Genomic DNA, 21,855 nt, shown 5'->3' on the forward strand with positions numbered 1-21,855 from the left:
CTTTCAACCCCTTCTAATACCAAGGTAAGATGTGGAAAGAGCACTATATTGGTTATTAGAGGACTGAGTTCTAGCCTTAGATTTGTAAGCAGCATGAATTGAACCATACATACTCCCCTGGCATGGTTTCTACATTTCTCAGTAATATGATGATCAAAGCAAGATAAGGAATACCAATGACTCTGAAAAATACTCTATACAGCAGTAAACAATGGTTTTTAAATCATTATCATTAATACCATCAACATAGTTGGTGAGTAAGAATACAAAAGAATAAGAAATTTCAGCCTAATAGAAGGAATAGAGCAGACTACAGAGCTGGGAGCAGAGAGGTGGATCATGGAAAAAGAACTAAAAATAAATAGATATAATAATAGCTGTGTGCTAGACATTGTTCTAAGTAAGTGCTTTATGTATTATTTATTCATTTAAATCTCACAACAACTTTATGAGATAAGTACTGTTATTTTGTCCATTTTAAAGATGAGGGATCTCAGGCACAGAGAGGTTACATAACTTATCCAAGGTCACACAGCTAGTTTCTAGGAGAACCAGGATTTGTACCTATGCAATATGGCTCCAGAGTCCATACTCTGAACTACTATGCTGCATTCCAGAAAGGAGGAGAGCGGGAGGAATCTGGTGGAATGATGAGCAGGGAATGGAAGAAAGAGCAGGAAGTTCAGAAACACATTTTTTATTGAGCACCTACTAGATACTGGAGACTATGGATAAAAAGATGCATAAGACCATAGCCCATGACCTTGAAAAGCCTACACTCTGGTGAAGAAGACAGGTAGTGAATCATATTATTTCAAAATAATGTGGCAAGTTCTGAAATAAATACAAAGAGGCATGTACCAAGGGCTATGAGGATACAAAGAATGAACACTTCAGGGGCACCTGGGTGGCTCAGTCATTAAGCGTCTGCCTTCGGCTCAGGTCATGATCCCAGGGTCCTAGGATTGAGCCCCACATCGGGCTCCCTGCTCTGCAGGAAACCTGCTTCTCCCTCTCCCACTCCCCCTGCTTGTGTTCTCTCTCGCGCTGTGTCTCTCTCTGTCAAATAAATAAATAAAAACTTAAAAAAAAAAAAAAAAAAGAATGAGCACTTCGCCCAGCCCAGGCTTCTTACAGAAGGTGACTCCAAGTCTAAGAATTATGAGTTGAAATGAGGAGTTGAAACAGGGAGAGGGTGGTCCAGACTGAGCAAAGTGTGTGAGGGGAGAAAAGCATGAAGGCAAATGAAAAGGGTGTATTTAGGGAAAAGCATGAAATCCCTATTGAGAGGGAACTTGTTTTTGTTTACCTCATATGGACATCAAGCTGGTTCAAAAATTGCCCATATTCTTCATAGAGCGCTTTCTTCTCTTGCTGCAACGCAGATATCTTTTCTGATAATTCTTGGTTGCTTTTGAGATGCTGAAAAACACTTTTTTTAAATGAGACTATTCTGTGCTGCAAGGTGAGAGGTCTGAAAACTACATTTCCGAGACTCTTGACAGCAGAGTTCTAGCAAATGAGAGGCACTTGCACACAGTTTGGAAGGCACTGGGGCGGGGTGGGGAGAGCTGTCCTTCTCTAGCACTAGCAGGGAGGTGACCAGGCAGACAGCAGATGAGACATTTGCAGGGGCTTCAGGGAGTGTTCCTGCAAATCTCCCACTCTGGGTGGGTTTCCCTGGGATTTCTAAACTTCTAGAGTTACCGAAAGCAGGCCACAGTTTTTTCTGACGTTCTCCTCACCCTGGCATCTCCCTTCCAACAGTTTGTAAGCATGTTATCCCCTGTGTTAAATCCTTCCTTGCTTGAGATACCTAGAGTAGATTTTGCTTTCCCGATAGACTTAAGGGGTAAAATGCTAGACACTCAGTAACTATTAGCTATGACGCGGGTTTATGGGAACAGGAAAACTGAGAAGTGCATCTATTTCCTTTCTCACCTCTTCCGATTTTCTTTTTTCATCTTCCAGTTGTTTAAGTTGGGCCTCCTGTTGCTGGATTCTGGATTGTTGCTGAGAACAGGTTATTTCCAGTTGATTCCCTTTATCTTGTAAGATTCTCACTTGCTTTTGTAGCTTTTTTACATTCTGATCCAGGAGTTCCCTGAGCGTAATTAATGTACATTAAGTCACACTGGATTTATGAAATTCTTTGACCTAAAATTGTTATATCATCACAAGGGATTTTACTGGTTCAATGAGGTAGGGTATGTGTCCATAAAATAAAGAGGCCAACACAGGGGACCTCCTTTGTGACAGATGTTTCGCTTAGTTCTCTCTCTCACTCACCAAAACAATCCTACAAAGAGGAAATAACTTCCCTTATTTCACAAAGGAAGCCTACAGAGAGGATGCATTAACCTGCTAGGACAAGATGAACGTAGGGCTCTAATCCCGAATCCTCTATTCTTTCTCCTCGTCCTCACTGCTTTACAAGTTGAGTCCCTTGATCTTCTTGGTTCAATACAGGGTTGTCAGTTACAAACACTGTTGATACTAATGCACACATGTTAACGCTGCATGAGCTGAATCATAAATGAGCCTGTGTTTGATGAGGAAGTTCATCCTTTTTCAGAAGGGCCATATACACCTAACTCCTTCAGAGGGAATCTCATCAGACTACAGTTTGTGGAAGAGTTTCTGAGGATTTCCAACAAGGCTCTTTGGATTTAGGAGATTATCTAGAAGAATATGATGAGTATGATGGAGTAGCACCTACATGCTAGGTCACTACTGATATTGGACAAATGAGCTCACTTTCTCTAACTTCAGTTTTCTGAAAAACCAATGGATTACTGGGAAAGATTGATATTTGAGACATGGGCCTCATACCTCTCAGCCTCCAGCACCTCCAATTCTTGTCACAGTTCCTGATATAAGTGAAGGCTCTACAAGCTTACCTCCTACCATTGACATCCGCCCCTACACCAGCACCGCCCCCTTCACCTCTGTTTTCATTTCATTCATTATAGACCTGAGCAATTCCTGCCTATTACTGTCTACTTCTTCTTTGGTTCCATTCTGAATTTCTGATCAAGGGGCCAGACTAAGAGATAAGCTTTGGAGCTGAAAGGGAAATCTTAAATTGCTAGAGCTAAAGAAACTTGAGTTATCTGCAATGGAATTTAGGAGTTGGAAAATGGCATTGAAACATAGCAAGTCAAAATTTAAAAAGCAATTCATGAATGTGTTAGAAATTAATTCCCATATTACATATAGTTTGAGCAAAGACTAACAGATAAACCAGTTATGCCAATGAATGAAATTAAGAAGGCTCTCTGCTCCTCTCCATTAGACATATAGCCACATCTTCTGGTGCAGTGCCAGCCATGTCCCTGCGACACAATGGTCAAGGTCGGAGTAAATGAATTTGGCCATATTGGGCACCTGGCCACCAGGGTTGCTTTTAACTCTGGCAAAGTGGATATTGTCACCATCAATGGCCCCTTCATTGACCTCAACTACATGGTCTACATGTTCCACTATAATTCCACCACGGCAAATTCCATGGCACAGTCAAGGCTGAGAACAGGAAACTTGTCATCAATGGAAAGCCCATCTCCATCTTCCAGGAGTGAGATCTTGTCAACATCAAATGGGGTGATGCCTGTGCTGAGTATGTTGTGGAGTCCACTGGAGTCTTCACCACCATGGAACAGGCTGGGGCTCACTTGAAGGGTGAGCTGAGAGGGTCATCATCTCTGCCCCTTCTGCTGATGTCCCCATGTTTGTGATGGGTGTGAACCTTGAGAAGTAAAACTCCCTCAAGATTGTCAGCAATGCCTCCTGCACCACCAACTGCTTTGGCCCCTCTGGCCAAGGTCATCCATGACAATTTTGGTATTGTAGAAGGACTCATGACCACAGTCCATGCCATCACTGTCATTCAGAAGACTGGACAGCCCCACTGGGAAGCTGTGGTGTGATGGCCAGGGGCTGCCCAGAACATCATCTGCTTCTACTGGTACCGTCAAGGCTGTAGGCAAGGTCATCTCTGAGCTGAATGGGAAGCTCACTGGCACGGCCTTCTGTGTCCCCACCCCCAACATGTTAGTCACGGATCTGACCTCCTGCCTGGAGAAAGCTGCCAAATACAATGAGATCAAGAAGGTGGTAAAGCAGGCATCGCAGGGCTCCCTCCAGGGCATCCTGGGCTACACTGAAGCCCAGGTTATCTCTTATGACTTTCACAGTGACACCTACTCTTCCAGCTTCGGGGCTGGGGCTGGCATTGCTCTCAGTGACCACTTTGTCAAGCTCATTTCCTGGTATGACAATGAATTTGGCTACAGCAACTGGGTGGTGGACCTTATGGTCCACATGGCCTCTAAGGAGTAAGAGCCCCCTGGACCACCAACCTCAGAGAGAGCAAGAAGAGAGAGGACCTCAGCTGCTGGGGAGTCCTTGCCCAGCTCATCTCCCAAAACACTGAGAATCTCAACTTCCACAGTTTTCATCCCAGACCCCCTGAAGAAGGGGAGGGGCTTGGGGAGCCCTACATTGTCCTGTACCATCAATAAAGTATACTGTACCCAGCTAAAAAAAAAAAGAAATTAAGAAATCAGTAGATTGATGACTCCCTGTCTCCCCAACAGCCTCAACCTCTCAATCCATTCCTTACATAGCAACCAGAGTGCTCTTTCTACATCACAATCTCATCATATCATAAAGTCCAAGCACTTCAATAGAGCTTGTCAACTAGCTTACCTTTCTAGCCTCATTTTCTTGCCACTCGCTCTACCCCCAAACATTTTGTTCCAGGCAAAATGAACTTTTTTCATTTCCTGAAATAACTCATCCTCTACCCTTATTTCTCCCCTGCAACTCCAACCTTTTCCTTATCTTCCTCTTCCAGGACTTTCTTCCCCTAATATTCTCTATTGAGCCATCTATCCCAAACACCTCACACTCAGCTTAAATAGCTTTCTTTGAGCAAGGCTTTCTTGGGCTCCCTACACCAGATTAGGGGTCTCTGCTATGCACTATCACAGCATCCTAAACCTCCCTTAGTATAACACTTATCATAAAGTCTATGTACAAGGATATTCGTTGCAGCATTATTTGTAACAGCAAAAATGTCTAAAAAGCATTTTACATAAATTATAATACATCTATGTAACAGAATGCTATACAACTGTTTAAAATAATATTATGGAACTAAAAATCAAGGGTGGCTGGGTGACTCAGTCATTAAGTGTCTGCCTTCGACTCAGGTCATGATCCCAGGGTTCTTGGATCTAGCCCCGCATCGGGCTCCCTGCTCAGCAGGGAGCCTGCTTCTCCCTCTCACACTACCCCCTGCTTGTGTTCCCTCTCTCCCTGTCTCTCTTCTGTCAAATAAATAAATAAAATCTTAAAAAAAATAAAAATAACAAACTTAATATATGGGAATCCTTAATATCTAAATTGGAGCTGCTTTCCTCCAGAGATAATTTGGGGAAGTCAGGGGGATGCCTACTGGGGAACACTTCAAGATTCAAAGCTGATAAATACAAAAATCAATTTCATTTAGTTTGCATATTATGCCAATCGTGTTAGAATTAGAAAAGGAAATCCCAGAGTATCATATCTCATAGGTCATCCAGTCATTCAAGAAAATTGACTGGTGGGGCACCTGGGTGGCTCAGTTGGTTAAGCAACTGCCTTCGGCTCAGGTCATGATCCCGGAGTCCTGGGATCGAGTTCCACATCGGGCTCCCGGCTCAGCGGGGAGCCTGCTTCTCCCTCTGACCCTCTCCCCTCTCATGCTGCTTCTCTGTCTCTCTCTCTTTCTCTCAAATAAATAAATAAATAAAATCTTTAAAAAAAAAAAGAAAATTGACTGGTGCACCAAGTGTGTCTCAGAGCAACAGAAATAATCCCTGCCTTTGAGAATCTGACACTCTAGTGTGAAAGGCAAACAAGAAAAACAACTAGAATACAGTGTGATAAGAAGCTGTGTAACTGAGTTCACTTCAGTGGGAACACTGAGGAAATGCATGGGTACGCTGACATTGCTGGTAAACTCAGTGGTTAGCCCAGGTGAAACCGACATCTTTGTTCCTCTTACCTCTTGTGCTGTTCTTCCTGATATTTTTGCTTTGTTTTAGCTTCATTTTCCAGTGCTTCTTTTATCTTTTCCTCTAGTTGCTTCTTCCCCAAAATACAAGTGTCAAAGAGACAGACTTTTTGAGCATGTTCTAATTTCTGCTGCAGATCTAAAATCTTGAAGGAAAAATTTCATGAATAAAACATTAAGAAGAGTCTGACCTTTTTTCCAGTTAGGGAAATACCCAATAAGTAACTAGCAAACATCATGCTAACAAACAAATCTGGTCTAAAGTAAAGAGCATGGCCAGATTTATTTTAATTTTAAAATAAATTACCTAAGTTTTAGGATATGTGATATATTCACATAGTTTAGTGTATGCTTGTGTAAACCAAGTTATATAGTGAAAACTCCTTCCCATTTCTATCCTGTCTTCCTGCCAGTTTTCCTCCACCACATAGGTAATCACTGGTGTTAGTTTCTTGTGTATCTTTCCAGAGATTTATTTATGCCCACATAAATAAAATTATTATACAGTTCTCCCCCATACACATATTTTTTACACAAATGATGGCATGTCATACATACTTATGCACCTTTTTTTTTTTTTTAATTTTTTTGGGGGGGAGGAGCAGAGGGAGAATCTTAAGCAGGCTCCACCTCAGGGCAGAGCCCCATATGGGGCTCGATCTCACGACCCTGAAACCATGACCTGAGCTGAAATCAAGAGTTGGAGACTTAACTGACTGAGCCACCCAGGCACCCCTGCACCTTGCTTTTTAAAAATAACAATATATTTGGTGATTTTTCTGTATTATATGATTATGTAGAATTGCCTTCTCTTTTATAGCTGCATACCATTCTACAATAAGGATATGCTATAATTTATTTAAGTAGATTCCTACTGATGGGATATTGAAATTGATTCCAATCTTTTGCTAATACAAACAATTGCTCTAGAATAAATTATAAGATATGAATTTGCTAGGACAAAGGTTATTATTTGCTTGTTTAATAGATAATGCCAAACTGGCTCCATAGGTATTAGGCCAACTTCTACTTCCAACAGCAATGTGTAAGCATGTCTCGTTCCTTCACAGTGTGGCTAGATTCACGATAAGATTTTAAAACAAAGCAGAAGTCTCCTACAAACCATTATTACCTATTAGCATATCACCTAGCACCAGTAATACCTTCTTCAATGCACTGGTAGAACTAAAAATAATACTTATGAATTTGAAAGAGAGATGTATAATTTTATTTTAGAATTTACATGTTAGATTAAAAGAATCATTAAAAATTTTTTTGTTAGATAAGTCTATTTTTGTTTACCTATTTTTTATAAACCCTTGTGTTATAAATCCTATGCTATGGACTCGTACATAGTAGATGCTCAATAAATATTTGTTGCATGACTAGTTTTTAGCAGAATAGCTATTGTCTCTCGAATATATTCTTGATCTGACAATGCATACTTTACAATGGTTTGGCACCACATTCCCCACAAACATTCACTGAATGCCAGTGGATGGCAGTCCTTTTTTAAGAGCAGGGCTTTACGCATCAGTCCTAGGTCCTTGCAGAGCCCAGGAGCCACAGGAGAGGTGAAGATGCAGATTGATTCAAGGTCAGTGGCAGCGGACAGCCAGTCGTCTTGAGGCCAACTCAAGTTCCTTTGAGTTGCCTCCACTTGGTTCTACTTAGGGAAAATGCTTCCTTAAAGATATTCACTCTTAATTCCACAAATGACAATATGACCCTGTTGGCTTCTCTACCAAGGACATATGCAAAAGTTTGAACCTATCACCCAATTTAAGAAAAGAACATTTCCAATACTTTTGAAGTCCACTCTGGGACCTTGTCGATTATCCCCCTTCCCTCCCCACTTGAGAAAACCAGTATCTTGAATTTTGTATTAATCATTTTCTTGCTTTTTCTTGAATATATAATCTATATAACATGGGTTTTACTGTCCACCATTTTGACCTTTATATCAATGGAATCATACTGTGTTTTTGGTGATTTGGTTTTTATTCAATATATGTTGAACTACAGCATGTACCTATAATTCATCTATTTACACTGTTTTATGCCATTGTGTAAGTATACAGTTTATTTATTCTACCTTATGTCAGTGGACATTTGGGTTGCTTCCAATTTTCTGCTATTTGGAACAATGTTTCTATATAAATGATTTTATTCCTATCTCCTGACACATATGTGCAGTATAACACTTTCTCTAGTCTTTATGCCCACTAGTAGAAGTGTTGGGTTGAATGATATATATGTCCTTAACTTAACTAAATACAAATGCCAAATTGCTTTCCAAAGTGTTTATACTGGGGTGCCTTGGTGGCTCAGTCGCTTAAGTGTCTGGCTCTTGATTTCAGCTCAGGTCATGATGTTGGGGTCCTGGGGTCAAGCCCCACATGGGGCTCTGCGCTCAGCCGGGTGTCTGCTTGAGGATTTTCTCTCTCTCCTCTCCCTCTGCCCCCCCCACTCTCATGTGTGCTCTCTCTCTAAAATAAATAAATATATCTTTAAAAAAACCCAAAGTGTATATACTAATTTATTCTTCCAACTGCAGTCAATATATGAGTCCTTGTTGCACAAAATCCTCACCAATATTTAGTACTATCTATATTCAGATTTTTTTTACTAAAATTAGATTTTCTTACTAATATGTAATTATCAACTACTTTTTAATGGAGTAATAACATACAGAAAGTGCTCATATCTTAAACATATTGAATAAAGTTTTACTTAAACAACCACCTCTCACATCAAGATATAGAATACTCCCAGCACCACAGAAGATTCCCTCTCATCCTCTCCCAGTTAGTAACCCCATAAAGATAACCACCATCCTCTGATCACAGCTGAGTTTTTGTCTATTCTTAAACCTCATATAAATAAAATTACACAGTATGAACCCTCTTGTTCTGGTTTCTTTAGCTCAAAATTAGGCTTTTGAACATAATTAAGATTGCTGTCATCTACTTTTTGATGTTTGTTTTATATTTATATGGTCTGATGAAATGATTTATTTACTTATTTTATGATTTTTTTTTATGTATGTGATATTGGACTCAAACCCACCGATCAAAATGTGCAACTGTTACGTGCTACTGCCACCTGGTGTTAGACAGTCTAAAAAGCAGGGGCATTATTCCAAAACGTCCATTTCACAACACAAATCCCCCCAAAATTACAAAATAAAAATCATATAAACAGATAAATGAGAGGAGAATCAGTCTTTTAAAAGTTGAAAGTATAAAACAAAGTCAAATGGCTTCAATCAGTTCTTTAAGTTCATGTTATAGCTTCAATGAAACCTACCTTTTAAAGTTCGCACAGTTTAAAGAAACAAGAGATTTACTGGAACTGCAGGAGCAGGTGAAGTCAAAAGAGAGGACAGCATGGAAGAGCAAAGAAAAACCCTAGAATTCTATCAAGTTTGCATCATAGCTACTTCTTAAAATCCTTAGGGAAACAGGATTTCAAAAGTGGTATCCAGTGCATGCTATTTATTAAGCATGATAAGTTGCCTCTGCATCAGCAACTTTTGATTTCGCCTGAGCCAGCTTTTCCTGCAGGTTGTTCTGTGATTTAATGCTCTGAGCCTGTTTGAGTCCCTCCAGCTCCAGTTCCCTGACTTTCTGCTGACAGTGCTTCCATTCTGCTGTGAGTGAAGAGCACATCTTTGTGCTATCTAATAACTTCTGCTGGGCCTGCTTTAGTTCAGTTTTGATCTAGAGGTGGGGAATAAACAAGAGTGATAGAAATAAGCACGGAAAGAAGATGGATGTGAGCCAGAACAAGCACTTTTCATAGCAGTGCAGTCCCCCAAGAGCTGACAAATAACCAGTGTCACATGGATGATTACCTCTCTGGAGCTGTCATGTGTTCGTAAGGCTTGCCAAAGTCTATCTAGCCAGATGGCAGCTGGACAGAGGAATTTTCCTAAGTGGTTCTATGCACGCATGGTCTGAACATTTTCCATCCTTTCTTTCAATCTACTGCAAGTTGGCTTTCATTCCCAGTACTCCATGAAACTGTTCATGCCAGAGGCACTACTGATCTCCCCACTGCCAAAATGAATCCAAAGGACAACTGAGCTCTTAGGTACCATTCACTCCCTCCATCTCAGAAAGTTCTCTTGGAGTCTATGATACTGAACTCTTCTGGTGTTCTTCTATCTCTTTGCTGTTCCTTTCTGCTCCTTCCTGTGTAGACTATTCTAATGCTACCCAACTTCTAAATAAATGGACTACCCTAGGCCTTGAGAGTGGATCATTCTCTCCCTAGGTTCACTGTCATGATTTGAGATACCATTTTTATGCCAATAACTGTCAAAATAAAACTCCTTGAGTCTCTCCATATCAAAAATAATTTTTCTCTCTCAGTCTTCCAAATTTCAGTAAAGGATGCCACCATCTAAGGTTTTGTTCAAGCCCGTAGTCTGAGAGTCTTCCTTTCCCATCAGGAGCCCATTTGGCACCCACTGGGATGCTGCCTCCACAACATGTCTCGCATCCACCCATCCGTGTCCACCACCCTTGTCTACAACATCATCGTCTCTAGCCTGGGTCATTGCAATAACAACGTGGTCTTGCCACTTCCATTTTAGCTCCCTTCTTATCTGTTCTCTACATTGCAGCCCAAGTGTTCTTTTTTCTTTCCTTCTTTTTTCTCTTTCTTTCTTTCTTTCTTTCAAGAGCGAGTACATGGCGGGAGGTTGGGAGGGTTGGAGGGAGAGAGAGAATCATAAGCAGGCTCCACGCCCAGCATGGAACCCAACACAGGGCTCCATCTCACAATGCTGAGATCATGTCCTGAGCCAAAATCAAGAGTTGGAGGCTTAAATGACTGAGCCAACCGGGCGCCCCCGGCTTTTTTATCTCTTGCCAACCTCTTTTAAAACACAGGTTATTTAGTACCATGAAAGTAAAAAGGACCATCTCTATATTTAAAAATTGATGACTAACTTTTTACTAAAAATTTTGAAAATTTAAATGAAAAATGTCTATAAAAATAAAATATACCAAAGTTGATACAAGAAGAAATTTTAAAATGTGACTTCTTATAACTATTAAGAAACTGAATCAGTCACTGAAAATCTTTCCCAGAAGAAAACTCTAGAATCAGAAGGATTCAGAAATGAGTTCTTGTAATTATTTAAGAAGAAATAATTGTAATTTATTTTTACAAACTCTTCCAGAGAACAGAAAAAGAGGGTATGTTACCCATCTCATGTTAAGGGGCTAGAGTAACCTTGATGCCAAAATCTGACATGGATGTTATAAGAAAGGAAAATGATAGGCCAGTCTCATTTGTAAACTAAGATGCAAAAATTCCAAAGAAACACTGGCAAGCTAAAATCAGCAATGTAGAAAAAGGGTAATAATTTAGGATGAGGTTGGGTTTATTCCAGGAATGCAAAATTGAGTTAACATTAGAAAATCAGTCAATATAATTCACCATATTAACAGATTTAAAAATCAAAATATGCAGAAAAAGAATTTGATGAAATTCAACATGTGCTCATCATAAAACATTGAATGAACACTAGAAAAGAATTTTCTTAATGTGATTTTTAAAAATACTTTAAAAACCCTATAAAAACATATTAAATGAAATTTGAGAGCTTTTCCTTTAAGACTGGGAAGGAGAAAATATACCCATTATCACCAGCTCTATTTGGCACTATACTAGCTACTGCTTAGAACAAGAATAAAGAATGAAAGGTGTAACATGTGGAAGGGAAGAAAGAAAATTATATTTATTCTTAGATGATATGATTACTTACACATAAAATACAAAATGATATAAACATAAATTATAAGAGGTAATTTAAAAGTATGGCAAGGCTTTTATTAGAAAAAAATTATTGCATTTTTATGTATTAGCAATAGTTAGAAAATGAGATTTTTAAAAATTTACCATTTACAATAGTATGGAAAGTATCAGCACCTAGGAATATGTCTAACAAAAGATGTATAAGACCTCCACAAAGAAAATTATGATATTGGGAGAAATTAAAGAAGACCTAAATATAATACACACACATTTCATAGAGGATTCGATATTGTAAAGATTTAAATTCTTCCCAAATTTATCCATAGATTTGGTGTATAAATTCAGTGTATAAATCCCAAAAGGCTATGTATGTATATATGTGTGTGTGTGAGTACGTGTGGGTATATGCATGTAACTTGAAAAGCTGTTGACAAAATTTATATAGAATTTCAAGTGGTCAAGAATAGCCAAGGCATCCTAGAACAAGAACCACAAGATGAAAAGATGTGCTCTATCAAATATTAAGATTTACATAAAGCTAAAGTAATTAAGGTAGCATGTTAATGGCACAAGAATAGACAAAATAGGACAATGGAACAGAATAGAGAGCTTGGAAACAGACCACATATGTACCAATATTCTTATGATCCAGGTAACAATACAGTCATGTAGGAGAATATCTTTATGTCTTTGAGGTCGACAAAGATCTCTTTCTTTTTTTTTTTAAAGATTATTTATTTATTTGAGAGAGAGAGAGAGAGCAGGAGCAAAGAGGAGAAGCAGAGGGAGAGGGAGAAGCAGACTCCCCACTGAGCAGGGAGCCCGATGCAGGGCTTGATCACCCTAGAATCATGATCTGAGCCAAAGGCAGACACCCAACTGACTGAGTCACCCAGCATCCCTCAAAACATATATTTAGAGAGTGAAAAAATAAGCCATAGAGTAGAAGATGTTTGTAATACACACCTGATGAAGGCTTCATATATAAAGAATTCCTATAAATTAATGGGAAAATGAAAAAGACAGAAGCCCCAAAGAAAAGTAAACAAAATCTTGAACAGGTGCTTCACAAAATAGGAACTCAAATGTCAAATAAATATATAGAAAGCTGCTCAGCTTCATTTGTAAACAGGGAAATGCACATTAAAACTGCTAGGAGCTACCACGATACACATATATGAGATTAGCAAAAATGGCAAGTCTGACAGTGTCAAGAGTTGGTGAGGATGTAGAGCAATATGGACCTTCATACCTGCTGGTGGGCATATATACCTTTAGCAGGAATTGAAGTAATATATAAACTATGATGCAATAATTCCACTCCCACTCTCTTCCTAGAGAAATACATACTATGGATGGACATCAGGATGTATGTACATGGGTGTTCACAGCAGCAGTTTTTAAAAAGTAGAGGCATTACTCAGATCCTTTTGTACATCTCACTATTTAGGAAAGAGTCTTATGTTCAATAAATGAACATATCTGAAATAATGTGCTCTTATGCTGTTTAAAAGCAAAGGTCCTTGGATAAAAGCTGCTCAAGCATCCAGAGCGCTAAGCTTATGATACCTGCTTTTATATTAATTTCTGAAGACCAGATATGCCATCTCTAAAAATGTTAACAGACATGTAAAAATGACCAAAATAATTTATTAAACATAGTAGAAATGAATGTGCAGAGAAATGAAGAAATTAAACCCTATTAAATCTTGATGTCCTCTCAAAAGGCACTCTAACCCATTAGATAGGAACTTTCATTTTGCAAGAACAATGTAGCCACATACAGAAAAAGATACATGATTTCACTTATATGTGGAATGTGCAACACAAAACAAAACGGAAAGGAATTCATAAATACAAAGAACAAACTGGTTATTACCAGAGGGAGGTGGGGGGATGGGCACAAAGGTGAAGGGGATTAGGAGGTTAAAAAAAAAAAAAGAACAATGCAGCCGTGAAAAACTCGGCAAGACACAGGCAGATCTAATGAACAGGAAAAGAAACAAATCAGGGAAAAGAAGAAATCAAGTGTTGGAATATTTGGTGCATTTGATTAGTTCAGGGTTATGAGACCTAAACTTCTTACTGTAAATAGAAAAGGTACAAGTCCTTTCATAATATATTGTCCACCTTCGCCATAGGCCAAGAAAGCTAAAGGCCTCTGAGACCTGTGATCATAGTCATAGAGCTAACATGCAGCATTTTGGTCATGCTGGTGATGATGGAAAGAGATGACAGTGGAGCAAACACTATTATGGCCAATGATGTGCATCTAGGAGGGCTTCTTTAGCTTTAGGTTTGGGTATTCAAGCACTAGTAAGGGGATCCAGTACGGTGTCTCAGTGTTGGTGGCAGAACAGTTCTCTGCCTGAAGCTCTGCAAGCCTCTAGCATTCTTCTTAATAGCCTCAAGCTGGAAACATACAAGATGTCCATAAACCATGGAGAGAATAAAGAATGGCAATTTCTTGTGGTGGAATACTATACTGCAAAGAAAATGGATGAACAATAGCTATACGCCACCATGTGGGTGAACCTTCCCAACAAAGTAGGTCATAAGAAGAGAGACACAAGGTGCATATACTGATGATTATATTTGTAAAATACTCAAGAATAGGCAAAACTGAGCTATATTGTGTGAGATTCATACATGGGTGGTGAAACTATAAAGTAAAGCAAGAGGGTTATTATCAAAATTAGTGGTTACTGCTAAAATGGGAAGGCAATGGGATTACAATGGGAAAGAGGCAAGCAGGGGCTGTTAGTATGTGGGCAATGTACTGTTTCTCATCCTGGGTGGGGGTTATATGGGTGATCACTTTAAAACAATTTGTTAAACTATATATTCATGTTTTATGTACTTTCTGAGTTTCCTATGTCATAATAAAATGGTTTAAAGGCAATACATTAATACTCTAGTTTCTTAACCAGTAAGTATGTCTAATGTTAGCCAGAAACCCAGAGTTTGATCATCTCTGACTGGATTTTAAAAAGTGAGCTCTAAGTTTGCAAAGCTGAGGTTCCTAGATGACCCCAAATTGAGGAGAGGTATAATATGGAAAGAGAATCACAGGAGAGAAACAGACTTGGACTTAAATTCTGACTACACGATGTGTTAGCTTTGCAACCTTGGACAGTTTCTCATCTATAAAATGCTGACCCTGGGGTCAGGGCTGTAGGGAGGTTTATAAGAGATAAAGTGGACAAACTGTCAATAAAAGGTAGTTGGTTATTATATATGACTCCATTTAGGTGCCTGGCTTAAGGAACCAGCCAAAACACTGATGTCTCACTATTGAAATGTCCAGTATTTTGCCTCACCATGAAGGGGATTTAAAACAGAACAAAAAATATCTTCTCCTTTTACCAATCTATCATTTACCCATCACTGAAGGACTCACTCATTAATTCAACAAACATTTCTAGGGTTTCCAGGGTGCCAACCACAGATGAGGTGTCACAATCTGTGTTACTCTGGTCATTACACCTTGAGAAAGATGTAGTATTGCTTGAATGTGTTCAGAGTTAGACAGTTAAAATGATTTCAGAAATGTGTTTGAAAGGAAAAGTGAAAGGCTGTCTTACAAGGAAATATGATAAAGATTTGGAATTTAATTTAAAACTACAAAGGCTTGAGAGAATATGGTCAATATTCAAAAAATCATGAAGGGTGAGGATAAGGAAGAGGTTTCTTCAAATAATCCTGGAATACTAGGACTTTCTAGAAGGGGCTCCCTTAAAGTTTGACATAAATGACTACTTGTTTTCCTCTGTATCTCCCCTACTAGATTGAGTTCCTAAAAAATAGGGACCTTTCTTAATCCATTTTGAGGTCACTTTTTGAAGAAGGTACTTTGTTTGCGCTACACTAGGTGTGACGAATTTTCCTATAAAGGGCCAGAGAGTAAATATTTTAGCCTTTGTGGGCCACGTGGTCTCTGTCAGAACTACTCAAATCTGCTATTACAGGGCAAAAGCAGCCATCCATAATAGGTAAACAAACAGGTGTGGCTGTGTGCCAATAAAGCTTTATTTACAAAAACAAGAGGCAGGCAGGATTTGACCCATGGACTCCTACTGACTAGGGGATAAGAACTCTATCGGTTCTACCTACCGTTAAACCCTCAGTATCAACAAGATTGCCTGCCTAGATTATGACTGATGATCAGTACATATTTGTTGAATGTTGAGTTCCAGAACTTTAGATAGGGACTTATAGAAACTAGGTCCTTAATATATGTTTACAGGATTGAACTTCAATTAAAAGGAAGCACTATTTTACCTGATGGTTCAGTTTGAATATTTATGTGGTTCATAAAATTTAGATGAACTCTGTGGATGACAGTTCTACATAGGTTATTTTAAAACAAGCATGTTTGGGGGATGTCCTCCTAACTTTCTGATAGAACAAGTCGCCCTCCTACGAATTGTACCTCGGAGCAGTTGATATTTGATTCAACCAATAATAATGGATAAATCTCTTGGGGATAAATAAGTCTATAGATAGAACTAGGGCAGGACCTCCAGCGTTTGGGGTCAGGTCATTCAAATTTAGTAAGTGTTAAAAGTTTTAGCTAATGATTTCAAAAGATTATGTAACTTAAAAAAGTTTGTCACATTTATAAGTTGACAATATACACACGCTTTCAGCAGCAGAGAAACAACTGAACTGTGTACCTACTTGGTAGGGCAAAGTCAGAGTGCTCACACTGCCCACACATCTGGGGGTCCTGTCACAAATATTGCAGTTGGGGAATTCGAATTCGTTTATCCCCAGGGCCAGTTAGCAACTGGACCCTCCGATCCAGGCTATGCGCACTAGAATTACCTTAATGCTTTCTTCCTGAAGTAAACTATTATGCTGTTTCAAGTCCAAGTTCTTTCCTCGATCATACCGGAGCTCTTTTTCAGCTGAGTTGCACAGAATCTGGAGCCGGTGAAAATTCTGACGAAGCTGTTGTACATCCTCTTGCCGCTGGTATTTCAGTTTTTCTCCGGATGATGGATACTAAGCAAACATTTTAAAAGAGAAACATGGGCCGTTTGAAAGAATATTGGTAAAACATGGGTTCCAGCTGTCAGAAGCAGAAATGTCAGAACATGATTATTCAAACGTAAATATTCTTGGAGTTGGCTTACCTCCAGCGAATTACTCTTTTTTATACTTATGGCCATTTGGTACATGTTCATATAATTTAACTCCTGTTATTTTAGAGTGAAAATATCAACGAAATTATTTGAGCAAAGCAGTTAAGCATAGACAACTAACTTTCTTATTTTTCATAACAATGAAGGGAAACAGAAGCATGAACCATTTTAGGGTAAGACATGCTTTAAATGGGGAGTTCAAAGAGCCAATATGTGAAGAAGGAAAGCGTGAATGTGTATACAGTGTGTGTGTGAGTGTGTGTGTGTGTGTGTGTGTGTGTGTGTGTGTGTGGCATCTGTTGGCAAAAAGAAAGAGAACATTTAGCAGGAGATCTTAAATTCCCAGTCTTCCTCATTGCTTTCCTGTTACTATCACATGATTCTTCTTCAGTTACTATTCAACAACCACACACCCTCCTGCAGGTCTCCAGGGCAATAAAACCACCTTGACCAAAGGAGGAATCATGGGGTTTTCTAAAAGATAGGCTCACATAGGTGTGCTATGTAGATAAAGAATTCAACCTTATCCAATGCAATAGATAACATATATTTAGAGTTTCCTGAGTCCTGGTCCAGTGTACTTCCTGCCCATGACTTACTGGAAATCCCATGTCATTAGTCTAGTTCTCTCTTGCTTGCAACAGAATTGTAACACAGAATTCCCCAAGTCCTGTAAAGCCCTTTAATTCCTGTCTTGGTTTAGTCAAAAAGGCAGCCTAAATCCAATTTGCTTATCCTAGAGCTTCAAGTGTCTAAGATCCCTAGAAAAAATTCTTTAACAGAATTATAATGTAATTATTAAGAACCCTAGCTTTGGAATTAGTTTCAGTCCTGAATCTATCTTGAAGAAGTTAATTAGTTTCTCTGCTTTTCATTTCCTTCATCTGAAAATGGGGATAATAATGATAACTGCTGGATGGAGTAAAGGGTAAGTAAGATAATGCATGCAAGCATTTAGCACGATGCCTAGCACACAATAAGCACTCAGTAACATTACTAAGCACTGTGGGTGCTACCCATCTTTATTTTAACTGCCTTCTGCTTCCATCTGAAAACAAGAGTTCTCCGGAAGCCTGGAAACCCTTGATCACCTGTCTTGCTTCTTATTTAACTATCAGACGGCAGCTTTTAATAATCAATTAGTAACCAGTAGCCCAGATGGCCACTGAACACGCCCAGGGTTATATAAGAGAAGTGCCCCCTTTATACCAATGTACAGAAGTTTTTAGCCTGTTTTGAAGATGAGAAAAGCCAGAACAATAGTTCTTCTTGCCCACGTTTTCTAGTCAAGTCACTTAGCCAGAGTAGAAATGCGAATTATTTTTCATGAAAGGCAAATAACTAGTAAAGAAGCTACCAGTTAGCCAATCAAGTGGCCCACATAAAGAGTCTCCCTTTTTTCCCCACCACGTAAATTGCTTCCTGGCAGAAAGTTATTACAGAGGCGTTTAGACTCACTAAGGCTACTGGGAACCATGTAGGAGTGCAAAGTAAAGTACTTAAGCATCCTTTCTTGACCAATCAACAGATTTATTAAGCCAGTTATTCTCTCTGAGTCTCAGCTGACTCATCTGCAAATTAAAGGCATAAGACCAGATGATCCATACACAATGTCTCTTCAATTCATAATTCCTTAAGAATTAAAATGAAACAAATTGGAACAACCATTAATTATCTTAATTTTATAGGCTTAAGATCTAGCTTTTAATATTTTTAAATATTATCTTCATACAATAAAAACTTAATATGAACCAAATCCATATACTGGTCCCGACAACAAGATCATTCCTTTTGTGGAAACAATTAAAGCCTACAAGCCTTAAATACTCTCATCCAGTGGATGTGGATGGAACAGGCTATCCAGCCTGTGAAGCTGTCAATCATCAAACCAAGTCCACTTGTTCAGACTCCCTACTCATCAAACATCCTTCAGATTTGGATTTGTCTTTCTCAGCTCTCTACAGGTGAATGTGTTGTTCATTTAAACATGTTCAAGTGTTATTTATAATTATTACAGATAATAATTAACTGACATTCCAGTCTTACCCTATAGTCTTGAAAGTTTGGTTTAATGTGAGTTTATCCCCAAGACACAGATCTATTCTAGGGGGATTAATGCATCAAGTTTTGGAAGCTGCAAGCCTAAGGGCCAAACACCGAATAAATTCACCAAGGTAATCGATAACAGACACCCTGGAGGGCTTTTGGGAGACAGCTTGCCAGCTTTCCTTAGGAAATTAGCTTTACATGAGAACTGTATGCTTTCTTTGAATTTCTCAGCAAGGGGAAGCAAATGACATAGGGGTTAAGAGGTCAAGTTCTAGAGTAGACAGACCCAGGTTCCACCACAATGTGTCATTCTGGGAAAACTATTTAACCTCTCTAAAGCCTCAGTTTCCTCATCTGTAAAGTGGCAATAATAATATCCTTTCTTGTTGTGTTGCTTAATACACACAAGGTATTTAGTATAGTGCCTGGAACAGAGCAAATATTCAATAATGTCACGGACAAACATGAAGCTAGATTTTTAAACCTATAAAATTAAGCTAATTATTGGTGATTCCAGTTTGTTTCGTAAACATTGGGGAAGTAATAATCTTGAATTCAGCTATTACAACCTTACCTGGAATGCTGTTGAACAGCAGAAATTAAGCCACCAAAGGCAATCAGCAGTCACAAATGATGTCACAGATACATATGAACAATAGAGCTCACCTACTTACTCATAAAAGAGGCTCTCACAGTTCTTTTTCTATGTATTTACCATCTATATGCATTCTTTAAAGTTTAATATCTGGTCTCAAGCTATAGTTGCTTAAATGTGTATGTTATGAGATTAAGAAGATACAGCAATAAGCAGCTAGGCACTAGACAATAATCCAACAACAGAGGTGAAGACCAAAAACTTCACATACACAAGAACTAAAAGGCAGAACAATTTATAGCCACCAGTACGTCAAAGTAACCTCTACACAGAAAAAGTTTCTGAAATTATCATTGCACAGAACCCTGAAGAAAAAAACCAAACATCTGCCTAAAATGTCTTTTCTTCCTTGCCTGCTTAAAGAAGTAAATGAAATAGTGTGTGTGATACCGCTTTGGGACATGTAAAGTTCAAAATATAAATATGTTATTTTTTCCATGAGTCCCACATCTATCTTGTTTCCTGCGGTATGTGTCCTAACACAGGGCCTGGTACGTCATAAATACTCCATTAATAACGGTTAGATAAGCAAGTAAGAGCAACTTACCCTTCTTTCAATCATTCAAAGTCATTACTATGGAACAAAATTACTGAACTCTGCAAGAATTCAGTAAAACCCTAGAGGCTATGTGGTATATAGGACCATTTATCTTTTCACAAAGTGGCTCTTCTCCCAGATGCCCCCATATAATTTTTATATATTTAATCGTTTTTCACCTCCCTCCTGGGTATTGACAGATGATTCTTCAAGTAATGAGAAAGGGTACATTAAATAAAATTAATAAATGAACCAGGGTGTTACTTGTCATACTCTCCAACTCATTGTTCTGTAAGTGCATTGATCATTTTAAGCTCATAAGTCAAGATTTTATCATCTTTGTGACCACAGTGTGCAGCCTCTGCCCAAGCCTCCCACACTGCTCACTGCCCAATAAAGGGACTGTGTGGGGGATTTAAAATTAACCTCTTTTTGAACATTTGATGTCATACTCCCCTTTGGTCTTCTGAATAAATGCAATGGCTCCCTTCTCTTTCAAACGTATCTGAATCTCCTTTCAGGGATCTATTTTCCTTCTTTACTGTGACTTGCCTCATTTTCAGACCCTATCTTTGAATCTCTTTTCAAATATCCTTTTGACTTCCTTTACTATTACTCTGCCTTTTTTTCCTATGTATACTTGAAGCCATTTTTAAATGTGTATTATCAGTCTTTTAAAGTTGGTTTGTGAATATATACAAAGGCCTCCCTCTGTGGATCTCAAGATAATTCCTAGAAAGGTATGTGTAGGGAAATCTTAATTTGTACAAGAGGGAACCTGCAAAATTGAGGTGCAAGAGCTGAGGTGTGGTTGGCAGTCACTCCCTGATTTCTTCAGCAGGTGGATCTTGAGTAAATAGCAAAAGCCAAACTTAAAACAATTCCAAGTTTGTGGGCTTTTGCCCACCCAAACGATTTTGTAATTCTAAGTCAGGCACGATGAATAGAAAATGTGGCACAGATCCTGCCCCTCCCTATACTGTCTCCCCAGGGCAGATGTTGAGGACCAATCAGCATTTCTTCCTGCTGAGCCTAAATGGAGCCTAAGAACCCTTTAGAACACAGTGCGTCTGCTGACGGGCTTAGTTCCGATTCTGGTTGCTATTTTATTACCATTCAGGCCATGGTGACGATCTTGCTTAACAACATACATTAATGTTGATATAAAAATGGTGCTTACATCCACAGCTGGCCAGAGGAAATGGACCTAGAAAGAGTGTGTGTTGACAGCACCTACCTGGGCACTACTGTCTGAACTCTCCCCCGAGCTCTGAGACTGCAGGGAGCTCTGATTTATATGATTCAGCTCTTCTCTAAGCCTCAGGATTTCCTCAGGCTTCAAGGTCAACTGCTGTCCTTCACCCTTCATATCTTGGTTCTGTTGTGAGTCCTCCTCCTTCTGCCTCTCTCTTGGCAAAGTGCCCTCCTTTACTGGCTCCTCTGCAATTTCCTTCTGCTTACTTTCTCCTTGTTCAGGACTTGGTACAAATATAACAACAGAAAACTGTCAAAATGCTCATTATAGTAGCAGAATATGGACGGGAAAAAAAAATCAACCAGTACTGCAAGCGAATTTTTCAACTTGAATTCTGTAGCAGAACAGTTATCTTACTCTTATGAATAAAATTTAAAAACAAAT

At 38.9% G+C, this 21,855-nt stretch overlaps 1 protein-coding gene across 1 annotated transcript in view; it reads right to left on the reverse strand.

The window, feature by feature from the left end:
* Window positions 1–21,855, reverse strand: part of LOC118527405 (coiled-coil domain-containing protein 30) — a 98,655-nt gene that overhangs the window by 21,488 nt on the left and 55,312 nt on the right. Inside the window, exons 5-10 of the mRNA XM_078073289.1 lie at window positions 21,454–21,694; window positions 16,655–16,834; window positions 9,575–9,780; window positions 6,050–6,208; window positions 1,942–2,104; window positions 1,310–1,422 (exon numbers count right to left, since the gene is read on the reverse strand). Of these exons, the coding sequence (XP_077929415.1) occupies window positions 1,310–1,422; window positions 1,942–2,104; window positions 6,050–6,208; window positions 9,575–9,780; window positions 16,655–16,834; window positions 21,454–21,694 (1,062 nt within the window). The remainder of the gene's footprint in view (window positions 1–1,309; window positions 1,423–1,941; window positions 2,105–6,049; window positions 6,209–9,574; window positions 9,781–16,654; window positions 16,835–21,453; window positions 21,695–21,855) is intronic.

The sequence above is a fragment of the Halichoerus grypus genome, chromosome 5, assembly GCF_964656455.1.
Source record: "Halichoerus grypus chromosome 5, mHalGry1.hap1.1, whole genome shotgun sequence".
Lineage (NCBI taxonomy): Eukaryota > Metazoa > Chordata > Mammalia > Carnivora > Phocidae > Halichoerus > Halichoerus grypus.